General features: G+C 41.7%; 1 protein-coding gene across 1 annotated transcript in view; it reads right to left on the bottom strand.

Annotated features, from left to right (window-relative positions):
- ANKAR (ankyrin and armadillo repeat containing) overlaps positions 1 to 14,735 on the bottom strand; it is a 510,409-nt gene that overhangs the window by 96,043 nt on the left and 399,631 nt on the right. Inside the window, exon 19 of the mRNA XM_053698605.1 lies at positions 1,660 to 1,769. Within this exon, the coding sequence (XP_053554580.1) occupies positions 1,660 to 1,769 (110 nt within the window). The remainder of the gene's footprint in view (positions 1 to 1,659; positions 1,770 to 14,735) is intronic.

The raw sequence follows: 14,735 nt of genomic DNA, 5'->3' as shown, positions 1-14,735 counted from the left end.
GGATCATGTGACCAGCTTTGCTGGGACTCTTTGCCATTTCCTGTTGGGGAAGAGAATATCCCACAAGTAAGGATGACGCCGTGGACCGGACACACCTATGTTGGAGAAATTAAACAATATGCTCAAGGAATATGTGAAGACTTTTAACACAGAGGCTAATAATTTTATTAACACTCTAAGACCCAACCTCAGACAAGAGACCTAAGCGTTTATCTGAGGCTCCTACCGTGACCGGAATCAGTATCCCACTAGGAAGAGGAGCGAGACTCTCCAGCAGAGATCTTCTCCGATCAGCAATGAAAGCCGGCACTTCTAAATTCACAACACTCCGCTCCGATACAGCAGATAAAGAGCTGCACCACAGCTAATAAGAACGCGATAATGAAAACGGCCCAAATAAAGTACCCTGCACATATTTCTTTTTTCAAGAACTGACATCCTTCATTGTGCAAAAATAAATAAAAAAAAAACCCTTGCCAAGTAATTAAGGGAAAATGCAAGCACGCTTAATTAACCCTTAAGTCTCTCTAACTGTCTCATTTATAAAGTGCCTGTAGATTGTACCAATAAAGTTGTTCCTGAATGTACTCTTAACCATATAAGGATAAACTGTGTCCCAAAAGATATCCACATGAGGGTAACCTCAAAAGTGCTGACCATCAGTACCTAGAAGGAAAATGCATTTACGTGTGGATCCAGCTGCAGGGCAGATAACAGCTACTAAGGTGTGACCGGTACTCCACTCCTTGTCAGGGACCTGTAGTAAAAGAAAGAACAGAGTAACCAACCCTGGCTTTCTGCAAGGCGGTAGCAAAGTGTTAGAAGTAAAACAAAGACCACCTTGTCGCCTTCTAACTGCTAAAATCCACCACTACTTACTAAAGAGATTGACATGGACACAGCTAGATCTCAATCCGTGCTTGCATAAATGGATAAAATATCTTCAGACAATGTCTTCGCACATCCTCCATTGACAGAGGCAAAGAGAATGACTGGGGATTATGGGTAAGGGAAGTTACACTTAAGAGCTTTGCTGGGGTGCTCTTTGCCTCCTCTTGCTGGCCAGTAGTTAAATATCCCACAAGTAATTGTAATGACACAATATTTATATCTACGAAAGTGTTTACCTGTGTTTGTACTGTAAATATTTCACATCCCAATTTTATTCACATAAGGGAATATGTTTTAAGTATTTCTAAATAGATTCTCCTATATAAGTATATATTTATACCTATATATAATAATATATATATATATATATATATATAAATATATATAGCTATAGATATATATTTTACCAAAATAAATCAGATATATAATAAAAATGTATTGATAAATAAATAGAACATTCTGCTATGTGAAGAACATTGGAATGTGAAATATTAATATTTCATGTCAGAAAACACAACTGGGTTGGCACTCCATTGAAGTCTATCAATATCAATGCGGTTGAGATATTCTAACTTTGGCTTTTTGTGCGTGTTGGGTTAGCATGTGAGTGAAAACTTTTTACTTTCAACTTGTAATATGTGCGCAATCCAACGCTCGCAAAATACATACTTCTAGCGGAGTTAACGCACAAGCAGGATCGATAAATAGCGCTCCTCTCATAATCTAGCCCACAGAAGACAACCACTATGTATACATATTTTTATATACCTCCTCTTCTTCTGCATACAAATGTTTACAAAGACACTCCACAGTTCCTAGTGTAGTGACAACTTCTGCAATACCTGCTCTGCTGTGGACTAGACTGGCAAGTAGTTCTCCTGCAAAATACCCAAAACATCATACATGAAACTTAAGCATGTTATAGTAATGCCTTACTTTACACATTTGTACAATGTCAGTTTAAATGATCAGGTTAAGATGGAGGAGGAGTTGCAGACAGTGCTGGGCTATGTATCTTGTCTGATTCTAAGTAAATCACTTAAAGGGACATTCTAATGCTAAAAAAAATTATTTATTTGCTTCATTTTTTTTTTATATTCCTATCTATTGAATAAGTAAAACCTCAGGAATATGGTATATAACAGGAAAATCTGGAGTGGGTTTCCACAGAACTCCATGAAGACAAAAGATACATTTGCAAAACAATGGTAGTATACGATAGCTAATTGATTTACTATTAAAAGGGACATACCACTTAACCCCTTCACTGCAATACATTTCTGAAAGAACTTGCCAAAGTACCAGCGATTATTTAGCATTTTTACTATCACTACATTTACACAGAAAAAGAGCCAGTGTTCTCCCCAGGTCTTTTTTAATGGGTGCACCACCCGGCTGATTTTACTGACCAACCAGCTTAAATTTTAGCCAAAAGTAAGCTCGACATGGCTAATATTAACACATTTCAATGTGTATTGCTCAAATTATCATTAAATGAATTCATGTTAAATTATGCAATTAATTTGTGCTTTGGATAGCAAAAAATTTAATATTACAAACCATTATGTGTCCCCCACCCAGCTACTTTATTATACTTTATAAAGGACAAAGTAGTGAAAATGAGATGCAAACTAGGTCTACTGCCAGAAAAAAATGAATTACATAAAAAATTAAAATGGGCGGGTCTATTGGACTCTCACCACCATGAAAGAAATTAATTTATTAGGTAAGCATATATTTTATTTTCTTTCATAAGGTGGTGAGAGTCCACAAGACATTACTCCTGGCAACTAATACCCAAGCTGTCCACAAGTAATTGGGCAGGACAAAAAAATTTAAGGCACGCACCAAATTGACACTGCTACCTGAAGTAAAAAAAGGGAGGGGGCGCCCTAATTTAATAATATAAAGAGTCCAAAGAAGGGCTGAAAATAAAAATAATAAGTGTACTAATTGTGCAATAGTAGTATTGTTATAGGTCTAACAGAGATATAATATATGTGGGGTATCACAAATCTGCCCTTGCAGAGAATAGTGAAATTGATAGTACAATTGTCAAAAAAGATCCATTACCATTTGTAATACACTATAAGAGAAAATATGTTATGATAAAGTATTTGATAAAGTGATGAGGCAGCAAACTGTGGACTTTCCTCCCAAACACATCAAAGTGGTAGAATTTAGAGAAAGTATGTTGCTGCCTTGCAAATTGTATTCAATATAAGGATTATTCTTAAAAATCCAATAAGAAGAAAATAATCAAGAAAAATGGGCAATAATGCGTTTTTAAAAAACTATCCTGCCTCCAAGTAAACCTACGTAATTATGAGATTTAGCCAAAAAGCTAAAGAAACGGACGTAGCCCTCTGAATTTTATGTGGACCATGGGACAAACAAATTAAAGGATTGTCTAAAAAGCTTTGTAATTTAAAAGTAAAATTCTAATGATTTTACAATATCTAAATTAAAGGGAAAGTCTACTTGAAAAACAGAATTTATGCTTACCTGATAAATTACTTTCTCGAACGGTGTGTCCGGTCCACGGCGTCATCCTTACTTGTGGGATATTCTCTTCCCCAACAGGAAATGGCAAAGAGTCCCAGCAAAGCTGGTCACATGATCCCTCCTAGGCTCCGCCCACCCCAGTCATTCGACCGACGGACAGGAGGAAATATATATAGGAGAAACCATATGATACCGTGGTGACTGTAGTTAGAGAAAATAATTCATCAGACCTGATTAAAAAACCAGGGCGGGCCGTGGACCGGACACACCGTTGGAGAAAGTAATTTATCAGGTAAGCATAAATTCTGTTTTCTCCAACATTGGTGTGTCCGGTCCACGGGTTCATCCTTACTTGTGGGAACCAATACCAAAGCTTTAGGACACGGATGAAGGGAGGGAGCAAATCAGGTCACCTAAATGGAAGGCACCACGGCTTGCAAAACCTTTCTCCCAAAAATAGCCTCCGAAGAAGCAAAAGTATCAAATTTGTAAAATTTGGCAAAAGTGTGCAGTGAAGACCAAGTCGCTGCCTTACATATCTGGTCAACAGAAGCCTCGTTCTTGAAGGCCCATGTGGAAGCCACAGCCCTAGTGGAGTGAGCTGTGATTCTTTCAGGAGGCTGCCGTCCGGCAGTCTCATAAGCCAATCGGATAATGCTTTTAATCCAAAAGGAAAGAGAGGTAGAAGTCGCTTTTTGACCTCTCCTTTTACCAGAATAAACAACAAACAAGGAAGATGTTTGTCTGAAATCTTTAGTAGCCTCTAAATAGAATTTTAGAGCACGGACTACGTCCAAATTGTGTAACAAACGTTCCTTCTTTGAAACTGGATTCGGACACAAAGAAGGTACAACTATCTCCTGGTTAATATTTTTGTTGGAAACAACTTTCGGAAGAAAACCAGGCTTAGTACGCAAAACCACCTTATCTGCATGGAACACCAGATAGGGCGGAGAACACTGCAGAGCAGATAACTCTGAAACTCTTCTAGCAGAAGAAATTGCAACCAAAAACAAAACTTTCCAAGATAATAACTTAATATCTACGGAATGTAAGGGTTCAAACGGAACCCCTTGAAGAACTGAAAGAACTAGATTTAGACTCTAGGGAGGAGTCAAAGGTCTGTAAACAGGCTTGATCCTAACCAGAGCCTGAACAAATGCTTGAACATCTGGCACAGCTGCCAGTCTTTTGTGAAGTAAAACAGATAAAGCAGAGATCTGTCCCTTCAGAGAACTTGCAGATAATCCTTTCTCCAAACCTTCTTGTAGAAAGGATAGAATCTTAGGAATTTTTATCTTGTTCCATGGGAATCCGTTAGATTCACACCAACAGATATATTTTTTCCATATTTTATGGTAAATTTTTCTAGTTACAGGCTTTCTAGCCTGAATCAGAGTATCTATTACAGAATCTGAAAACCCACGCTTTGATAAAATCAAGCGTTCAATCTCCAAGCCGTCAGTTGGAGGGAAACCAGATTCGGATGTTCGAATGGACCCTGAACAAGAAGGTCCTGTCTCAAAGGTAGCTTCCATGGTGGAGCCGATGACATATTCACCAGGTCTGCATACCAAGTCCTGCGTGGCCACGCAGGAGCTATCAAGATCACCGAGGCCCTCTCCTGATTGATCCTGGCTATCAGCCTGGGGATGAGAGGAAACGGTGGGAATACATAAGCTAGGTTGAAGGTCCAAGGTGCTACTAGTGCATCTACTAGGGTCGCCTTGGGATCCCTGGATCTGGACTCGTAGCAAGGAACCTTGAAGTTCTGACGAGACGCCATCAGATCCATGTCTGGAATGCCCCATAATTGAGTTATTTGGGCAAAGATTTCCGGATGGAGATCCCACTCCCCCGGATGGAATGTCTGACAACTCAGAAAATCCGCTTCCCAATTTTCCACTCCTGGGATGTGGATCGCAGACAAGTGGCAGGAGTGATCATCCGCCCATTGAATTATCTTGGTCACTTCTTTCATCGCCAGGGAAGTCCTTGTTCCCCCCTGATGATTGATATATGCAACGGTCGTCATGTTGTCTGACTGAAACCTTATGAATTTGGCCTTTGCTAGTTGAGGCCAAGCTCTGAGAGCATTGAATATCGCTCTCAGTTCCAGAATGTTTATCGGGAGAAGAGACTCTTCCCAAGACCATAGACCCTGAGCTTTCAGGGATTCCCAGACCACGCCCCAGCCCACTAGGCTGGCGTCGGTCGTGACAATGACCCACTCTGGTCTGCGGAAGCTCATTCCCTGTGACAGATTGTCCAGAGTCAGCCACCAACGGAGTGAATCTCTGGTCTTTTGATCTACTTGAATCGTCGGAGACAAGTCTGTATAATCCCCATTCCACTGTCTGAGCATGCACAGTTGTAATGGTCTTAGATGAATTCGTGCAAAAGGAACTATGTCCATTGTTGCAACCATCAATCCTATTACTTCCATGCACTGCGCTATGGAAGGACGAGGAACAGAATGAAGTACTTGACAAGAGCTTAGAAGTTTTGATTTTCTGACCTCTGTCAGAAAAATCCTCATTTCTAAGGAATCTATTATTGTTCCCAAGAAGGGAACTCTTGTTGACGGGGACAGAGAACTTTTTTCTTTGTTCACCTTCCATCCGTGAGATCTGAGAAAGGCTAGGACGATGTCCGTATGAGCCTTTGCTTTTGACAGGGACGACGCTTGAATCAGGATGTCGTCCAAGTAAGGTACTACTGCAATGCCCCTTGGTCTTAGAACCGCTAGAAGGGACCCTAGTACCTTTGTGAAAATCCTTGGAGCAGTGGCTAATCCAAATGGAAGTGCCATAAACTGGTAATGCTTGTCCAGAAAAGCGAACCTTAGGAACTGATGATGTTCCTTGTGGATAGGAATATGTAGGTACGCATCCTTTAAATCCACGGTAGTCATAAATTGATTTTCCTGGATAGTAGGTAGGATCGTTCGAATAGTTTCCATTTTGAACGATGGTACCCTGAGAAATTTATTTAGGATCTTTAGATCCAAAATTGGTCTGAATGTTCCCTCTTTTTTGGGAACTATGAACAGATTGGAATAAAATCCCATTCCTTGTTCTCTTATTGGAACTGGATGTATCACTCCCATCTTTAACAGGTCTTCTACACAATGTAAGAATGCCTGTCTCTTTATTTGGTTTGAAGATAATTGAGACCTGTGGAACCTTCCCCTTGGGGGTAGTTCCTTGAATTCCAGGAGATAATCTTGAGAAACTATTTCTAGCGCCCAAGGATCCTGAACATCTCTTGCCCAAGCCTGAGCAAAGAGAGAAAGTCTGCCCCCCACTAGATCCGGTCCCGGATCGGGGGCTATCCCTTCATGCTGTTTTGGTAGCAGTGGTAGGCTTCTTGGCCTGCTTACCCTTGTTCCAGCCTTGCATTGGTTTCCAGGCTGGTTTGGGTTGTGAAGTATTACCCTCTTGCTTAGAGGATACAGAATTAGAGACTGGTCCGTTTCTGCGAAAGGGACGAAAATTAGGCTTATTATTAGCCTTAAAAGACCTATCCTGTGGGAGGGCGTGGCCCTTTCCCCCAGTGATGTCTGAAATAATCTCTTTCAAATCAGGTCCAAATAATGTTTTACCTTTGAAAGGAATGTTAAGCAATTTTGTCTTGGAAGACACATCCGCTGACCAAGACTTTAGCCAAAGCACTCTGCGCGCCACGACAGCAAACCCTGAATTTTTCGCCGCTAATCTAGCTAATTGCAAAGCGGCATCTAAAACAAAAGAGTTAGCCAATTTAAGTGCTTGAACTCTGTCCATAACCTCCTCATACGAAGATTCTTTACTGAGCGTTTTTTCTAGTTCCTCGAACCAGAAACACGCTGCCGTAGTGACAGGAAGAATGCATGAAATTGGTTGTAGAAGGTAATCTTGCTGTACAAAAATCTTTTTAAGCAAACCCTCTAATTTCTTATCCATAGGATCTTTGAAAGCACAACTATCTTCGATAGGAATAGTAGTGCGTTTGTTTAGAGTAGAAACCGCCCCCTCGACCTTGGGGACTGTCTGCCATAAGTCCTTTCTGGGGTCGACTATAGGAAATAATTTCTTAAATATAGGGGGGGGGACAAAAGGTATGCCGGGCCTTTCCCACTCTTTATTTACTATGTCCGCCACCCGCTTGGGTATAGGAAAAGCGTCGGGGGGCACCGGAACCTCTAGGAACTTGTCCATCTTACATAATTTCTCTGGAATGACCAAATTGTCACAATCATCCAGAGTAGATAACACCTCCTTAAGCAGTGCGCGGAGATGTTCTAATTTAAATTTAAATGTCACAACATCAGGTTCAGCTTGATGAGAAATTTTTCCTGAATCTGAAATTTCTCCATCAGACAAAACCTCCCTCATGGCCCCTTGAGATTGGTGTGAGGGTATGTCAGAACAGTTATCATCAGCATCCTCTTGCTCTTCAGTGTTTAAAACAGAGCAATCGCGCTTTCTCTGATAAGTAGGCATTTTGGATAAAAGATTTGCTATGGAGTTATCCATTACAGCCGTTAATTGTTGCATGGTAATAAGTATTGGCGCACTAGATGTACTAGGGGCCTCATGTGTGGGCATAACTGGTGTAGACACAGTAGGGGATGATGTAGTATCATGTTTACTCCCCTCATTTGAGGAATCATCTTGGGCAATATCATTATCTGTTGCATTACTGTCCTTACTTTGTTTGGACACTATGGCACAATTATCACATAAATTTAAATGGGGAGACACATTGGCTTTCAAACATATAGAACATAGCTTATCTGATGGTACAGACATGTTAAACAGGCTTAAACTTGTCAACAAAGCACAAAAAACGTTTTAAAATAAAACCGTTACTGTCACTTTAAATTTCAAACTGAAAACACTTTATTACTGAATATGTGAAAAAGTATGAAGGAATTGTTCAAAATTCACCAAAATTTCACCACAGTGTCTTAAAGCATTAAAAGTATTGCACACCAAATTTCAGAGCTTTAACCCTTAAATTAACGGAACCGGAGCCGTTTTTACATTTAACCCCTATACAGTCCCAGAATGAGGTTCTGTCTATAACTAGAAAGGCCCCCATCTGAAAAAGGTGTCCAACACAGTGCCTGACGTTTTTCTAAACGTTCCCCAAGATTATAATACCAATAATTAGTTTGAATCTGCATAATATGCCTAGTAAAGCAATTGTTTTAGCCCAGAAAAATGTCTACCAGTTTTTAAGCCCTTTTTGAAGCCCTTTATTCTTTTATGTTTAACTAAGAAAATGGCTTACCGGTCCCCATGAGGGGAAATGACAGCCTTCCAGCATTACATGGTCTTGTTAGAAATATGGCTAGTCATACCTTAAGCAGAAAAACATAATTTATGCTTACCTGATAAATTCCTTTCTCCTGTAGTGTAGTCAGTCCATGGGTCATCATTACTTATGGGATATTAACTCCTCCCCAACAGGAAGTGCAAGAGGATCACCCAAGCAGAGCTGCTATATAGCTCCTCCCCTCTACGTCACACCCAGTCATTCGACCGAGAACCAAACGAGAAAGGAGAAACTATAGGGTGCAGTGGTGACTGGAGTATAATTAAAAAAAATTTAGACCTGCCTTAAAAAACAGGGCGGGCCGTGGACTGACTACACTACAGGAGAAAGGAATTTATCAGGTAAGCATAAATTATGTTTTCTCCTGTTAAGTGTAGTCAGTCCACGGGTCATCATTACTTATGGGATACCAATACCAAAGCTAAGTACACGGATGACGGGAGGGACAGGCAGGATCTCTATACGGAAGGAACCACTGCCTGAAGAACCTTTCTCCCAAAAACAGCCTCCGAAGAAGCAAAAGTATCAAATTTGTAAAATTTGGAAAAAGTATGAAGAGAAGACCAAGTTGCAGCCTTGCAAATCTGTTCAACAGAGGCCTCGTTCTTAAAGGCCCAAGTGGAAGCCACAGCTCTAGTAGAATGAGCTGTAATCCTTTCAGGAGGTTGCTGTCCAGCAGTCTCATAGGCTAAGCGTATTATGCTACGAAGCCAAAAGGATAGAAAGGTAGCAGATGCTTTTTGACCTCTCCTCTGTCCAGAATAAACGACAAACAGGGAAGAAGTTTGTCGAAAATCTTTAGTTGCCTGTAAATAAAATTTCAGGGCACGGACTACATCTAGATTGTGCAGAAGTCGTTCCTTCTTTGAAGAAGGGTTAGGACACAATGATGGAACAACAATCTCTTGATTGATATTCTTGTTAGTGACTACCTTAGGTAAGAACCCAGGTTTAGTACGCAGAACTACCTTATCTGAATGAAAAATCAGATACGGAGAATCACAATGTAAGGCTGATAATTCAGAGACTCTACGAGCCGAGGAAATAGCTATTAAAAACAGAACTTTCCAAGATAACAGCTTGATATCAATGGAGTGAAGGGGTTCAAACGGAACACCCTGTAAAACGTTAAGAACTAAGTTTAAGCTCCACGGCGGAGCAACAGATTTAAACACAGGCTTAATCCTGGCTAAAGCCTGACAAAAAGCCTGAATGTCTGGAACTTCTGACAGACGCTTGTGTAAAAGGATGGACAGAGCTGAGATCTGTCCCTTTAACGAACTAGCAGATAAACCCTTTTCTAAACCTTCTTGTAGAAAAGACAATATCCTAGGAATCCTAACCTTACTCCATGAGTAACCCTTGGATTCGCACCAGTGTAAGTATTTACGCCATATCTTATGGTAAATTTTCCTGGTAACAGGTTTCCTAGCCTGTATTACTGGCTCCGAAAATCCACGCTTTGATAAAATTAAGCGTTCAATTTCCATGCAGTCAGCTTCAGAGAAATTAGATTTTGATGTTTGAAAGGACCCTGAATTAGAAGGTCCTGTCTCAGAGGCAGAGACCAAGGTGGACAGGATGACATGTCCACTAGATCTGCATACCAGGTCCTGCGTGGCCACGCAGGCGCTATTAGAATCACTGATGCTTTCTCCTGTTTGATCCTGGCAATCAAACGAGGAAGCATCAGGAAGGGTGGAAACACATAAGCCATCCTGAAAGTCCAAAGTGCTGTCAAGGCATCTATCAGGACCGCTCCCGGGTCCCTGGACCTGGACCCGTAACGAGGAAGCTTGGCGTTCCGGCGAGACGCCATGAGATCCATATCTGGTTTGCCCCAACGTCGAAGTATTTGGGCAAAGACCTCCGGATGAAGTTCCCACTCCCCCGGATGAAAAGTCTGGCGACTTAGGAAATCCGCCTCCCAGTTGTCCACTCCTGGGATGTGGATCGCTGACAGGTGGCAAGAGTGAGACTCTGCCCAGCGAATTATCTTTGATACTTCCATCATCGCTAAGGAACTTCTTGTCCCTCCCTGATGGTTGATGTAAGCCACAGTCGTGATGTTGTCCGACTGAAACCTGATAAACCTCAGAGTTGCTAACTGAGGCCAAGCCAGAAGGGCATTGAGAACTGCTCTCAATTCCAGAATGTTTATTGGAAGGAGACTCTCCTCTTGAGTCCATGATCCCTGAGCCTTCAGGGAATTCCAGACAGCGCCCCAACCTAGAAGGCTGGCGTCTGTTGTTACAATTGTCCATTCTGGCCTGCTGAAGGGCATCCCCCTGGACAGATGTGGCCGAGAGAGCCACCATAGAAGAGAATCTCTGGTCTCCTGATCCAGATTCAGCGTAGGGGACAAATCTGAGTAATCCCCATTCCACTGACTTAGCATGCACAATTGCAGCGGTCTGAGGTGAAGGCGTGCAAAAGGAACTATGTCCATTGCCGCTATCATTAAGCCGATTACCTCCATGCATTGAGCCACTGACGGGTGTTGAATGGAATGAAGGGCACGGCAAGCATTTAGAAGCTTTGTTAACCTGTCCTCTGTCAGGTAAATTTTCATTTCTACAGAATCTATAAGAGTCCCCAAGAAGGGAACTCTTGTGAGTGGTAAGAGAGAACTCTTCTCCTCGTTTACTTTCCACCCATGTGATCTTAGAAATGCCAGTACTAACTCTGTATGAGACTTGGCAGTTTGAAAGCTTGACGCTTGTATCAGAATGTCGTCTAGGTACGGAGCTACCGAAATTCCTCGCGGTCTTAGTACCGCCAGAAGAGAGCCCAGAACCTTTGTAAAGATTCTTGGAACCGTAGCCAACCCGAAGGGAAGAGCTACAAACTGGTAATGCTTGTCTAGGAAGGCAAACCTTAGATACCGGTAATGTTCTCTGTGAATCGGTATGTGAAGGTAAGCATCCTTTAAATCCACTGTGGTCATGTACTGACCTCTTTGGATCATGGGTAAGATTGTCCGAATAGTTTCCATCTTGAATGATGGAACTCTTAGGAATTTGTTTAGGATTTTTAAATCCAATATTGGTCTGAAGGTTCCCTCTTTTTTGGGAACCACAAACAGATTTGAGTAAAACCCCTGTCCGTGTTCCGACCGCGGAACTGGATGGATCACTCCCATCAGTAAAAGGTCTTGTACACAGCGTAGAAACGCCTCTTTCTTTGTCTGGTTTGTTGACAACCTTGAAAGGTGAAATCTCCCTTGTGGAGGAGAAGCTTTGAAGTCCAGAAGATATCCCTGAGATATGATCTCCAACGCCCAGGGATCCTGGACATCTCTTGCCCAAGCCTGGGCGAAGAGAGAGAGTCTGCCCCCCACTAGATCCGTTACCGGATCGGGGGCCCTCACTTCATGCTGTCTTAGGGGCAGCAGCAGGCTTTCTGGCCTGCTTGCCCTTGTTCCAGGCCTGGTTAGGTTTCCAGCCTTGTCTGTAGCGAGCAACAGCTCCTTCCTGTTTTGGAGCAGAGGAAGTTGAAGCTGCTCCTGCCTTGAAATTACGAAAGGCACGAAAATTAGACTGTCTAGCCCTGGGTTTGGCTCTGTCTTGAGGCAGGGCATGGCCTTTACCTCCCGTAATATCAGCGATAATTTCTTTCAAACCGGGCCCAAATAAAGTCTGCCCCTTGAAAGGTATGTTAAGTAGTTTCGATTTAGAAGTTACATCAGCTGACCAGGATTTTAGCCACAGCGCTCTGCGTGCCTGAATGGCGAATCCGGAATTCTTAGCCGTAAGTTTAGTTAAATGTACTACGGCATCAGAAATAAATGAATTAGCTAGCTTAAGTGTTTTAAGCTTAAGTGAAATCTCATCTAATGTCGCTGAGTCAAGGGTCTCTTCCAGAGACTCAAACCAAAATGCTGCCGCAGCCGTGACAGGCGCAATGCATGCAAGGGGTTGTAATATAAAACCTTGTTGAACAAACATTTTCTTAAGGTAACCCTCTAACTTTTTATCCATTGGATCTGAAAAGGCACAGCTATCCTCCACCGGGATAGTGGTACGCTTAGCTAAAGTAGAAACTGCTCCCTCCACCTTAGGGACCGTTTGCCATAAGCCCCGTGTGGTGGCGTCAATTGGAAACATTTTTCTGAATATAGGAGGGGGTGAGAAAGGCACACCGGGTCTGTCCCACTCCTTAGTAATAATTTCAGTAAGTCTCTTAGGTATAGGAAAAACGTCAGTACTCGTCGGTACCGCAAAATATTTATCCAACCTACACATTTTCTCTGGGATTGCAACTGTGTTACAATCATTCAGAGCCGCTAACACCTCCCCTAGCAATACACGGAGGTTTTCCAGCTTGAACTTAAAATTTGAAATGTCTGAATCCAATTTATTTGGATCAGATCCGTCACCCGCAGAATGAAGCTCTCCGTCCTCATGCTCTGCATATTGTGACGCAGTATCAGACATGGCCCTAGCATTATCAGTATACTCTGTTCTCATCCCAGAGTGATCTCGTTTACCTCTAAGTTCTGGCAATTTAGACAAAACTTCAGTCATAACATTAGCCATGTCTTGTAAAGTGATTTGTAATGGCCGCCCTGATGTACTTGGCGTTACAATATCACGCACCTCCTGAGCGGGAGATGCAGGTACTGACACGTGAGGCAAGTTAGTCGGCATAACTTCCCCCTCGTTGTCTGGTGAATGTTGCTTAACATGTACAGATTGACTTTTATTTAAAGTAGCATCAATGCAATTAGTACATAAATTTCTATTGGGCTCCACCTTGGCTTTTGAACATATTGCACAAAGAGTTTCCTCTGTGTCAGACATGTTTAAACAAACTAGCAATTAGACTAGCAAGCTTGGAAATACTTTTCAACTAAATTTACAAGCAATATGTAAAAACGTTACTGTGCCTTTAAGAAGCACACACAAAAAAAAACTGACACAGTTGAATAAAAAATGAACCGGATTAGTTATATAAACCAAATTTAGCAAAGGATTGCACACATTAGCAATGGATGATTAACCCTTAATATCAGAAAAAAAACGTATAACAATTGACAATATAAGCGTTTTTATCACAGTCAAGCACAGTCTCACAGGTCTGCTGTGAGTGATTACCTCCCTCAAAATTAGTTTTGAAGACCCCTGAGCTCTGTGGAGACGTCCTGGATCATGCAGGGAGAAAAAGACAGACTGTGACTGAATTTCTGATGCGTAGTAAAAGCGCCAAAATAGGCCCCTCCCACTCACACTACAACAGTGAGGGAAGCTCAGTAAACTGTTTTAATTTAAAACAACGACAGCCATGTGGAAAATAAAGCCCAAAACAATTTTCACCAAGTACCTCAGATAATTAAACGATTTAACATGCCAGTAAACGTTTAAAATCTTATATATGAAATGTCATTAAAAAGCCTGCTGCTAGTCGCTCACACTGCAAGTTAGGCTAAAAGTTATATGCATAGAGTATTTTCCCAGTGAAGTGCCATTCCCCAGAAATACTTAAGTGTAAACATATATACATGTCAGCCTGATACCAGTTGCTACTACTGCATTTAAGGCTGTACTTACATTATATCGGTATTAGCAGTATTTTCAAAGTCAATTCCATTCCTTAGAAAATAATATACTGCAACATACCTCTTTGCAGGTGAACCTGCTCGCTGTCCCCTGATCTGAAGTTACCTTACTCCTCAGAATGGCCGAGAACAGAAAACGGATCTTAGTTACGTCCGCTAAGATCATATACAAAAACTCAGGTAGATTCTTCTTCAAATTCTGCCTGAGAAGGAAACAACACACTCCGGTATTGTTTAAAATAACAAACTTTTGATTGAAGATATAAAAAACTAAGTTTAATCACCACAGTCCTCTCACACATCCTATCTATTAGTTGGGTGCAAGAGAATGACTGGGTGTGACGTAGAGGGGAGGAGCTATATAGCAGCTCTGCTTGGGTGATCCTCTTGCACTTCCTGTTGGGGAGGAGTTAATATCCCATAAGTAATGATGACCCGTGGACTGACTACACTTAACAGG

Source organism: Bombina bombina, chromosome 1 (assembly GCF_027579735.1).
Source record: "Bombina bombina isolate aBomBom1 chromosome 1, aBomBom1.pri, whole genome shotgun sequence".
NCBI classification, from domain to species: domain Eukaryota; kingdom Metazoa; phylum Chordata; class Amphibia; order Anura; family Bombinatoridae; genus Bombina; species Bombina bombina.
This window is presented reverse-complemented; position numbering and strand designations above follow the sequence as displayed.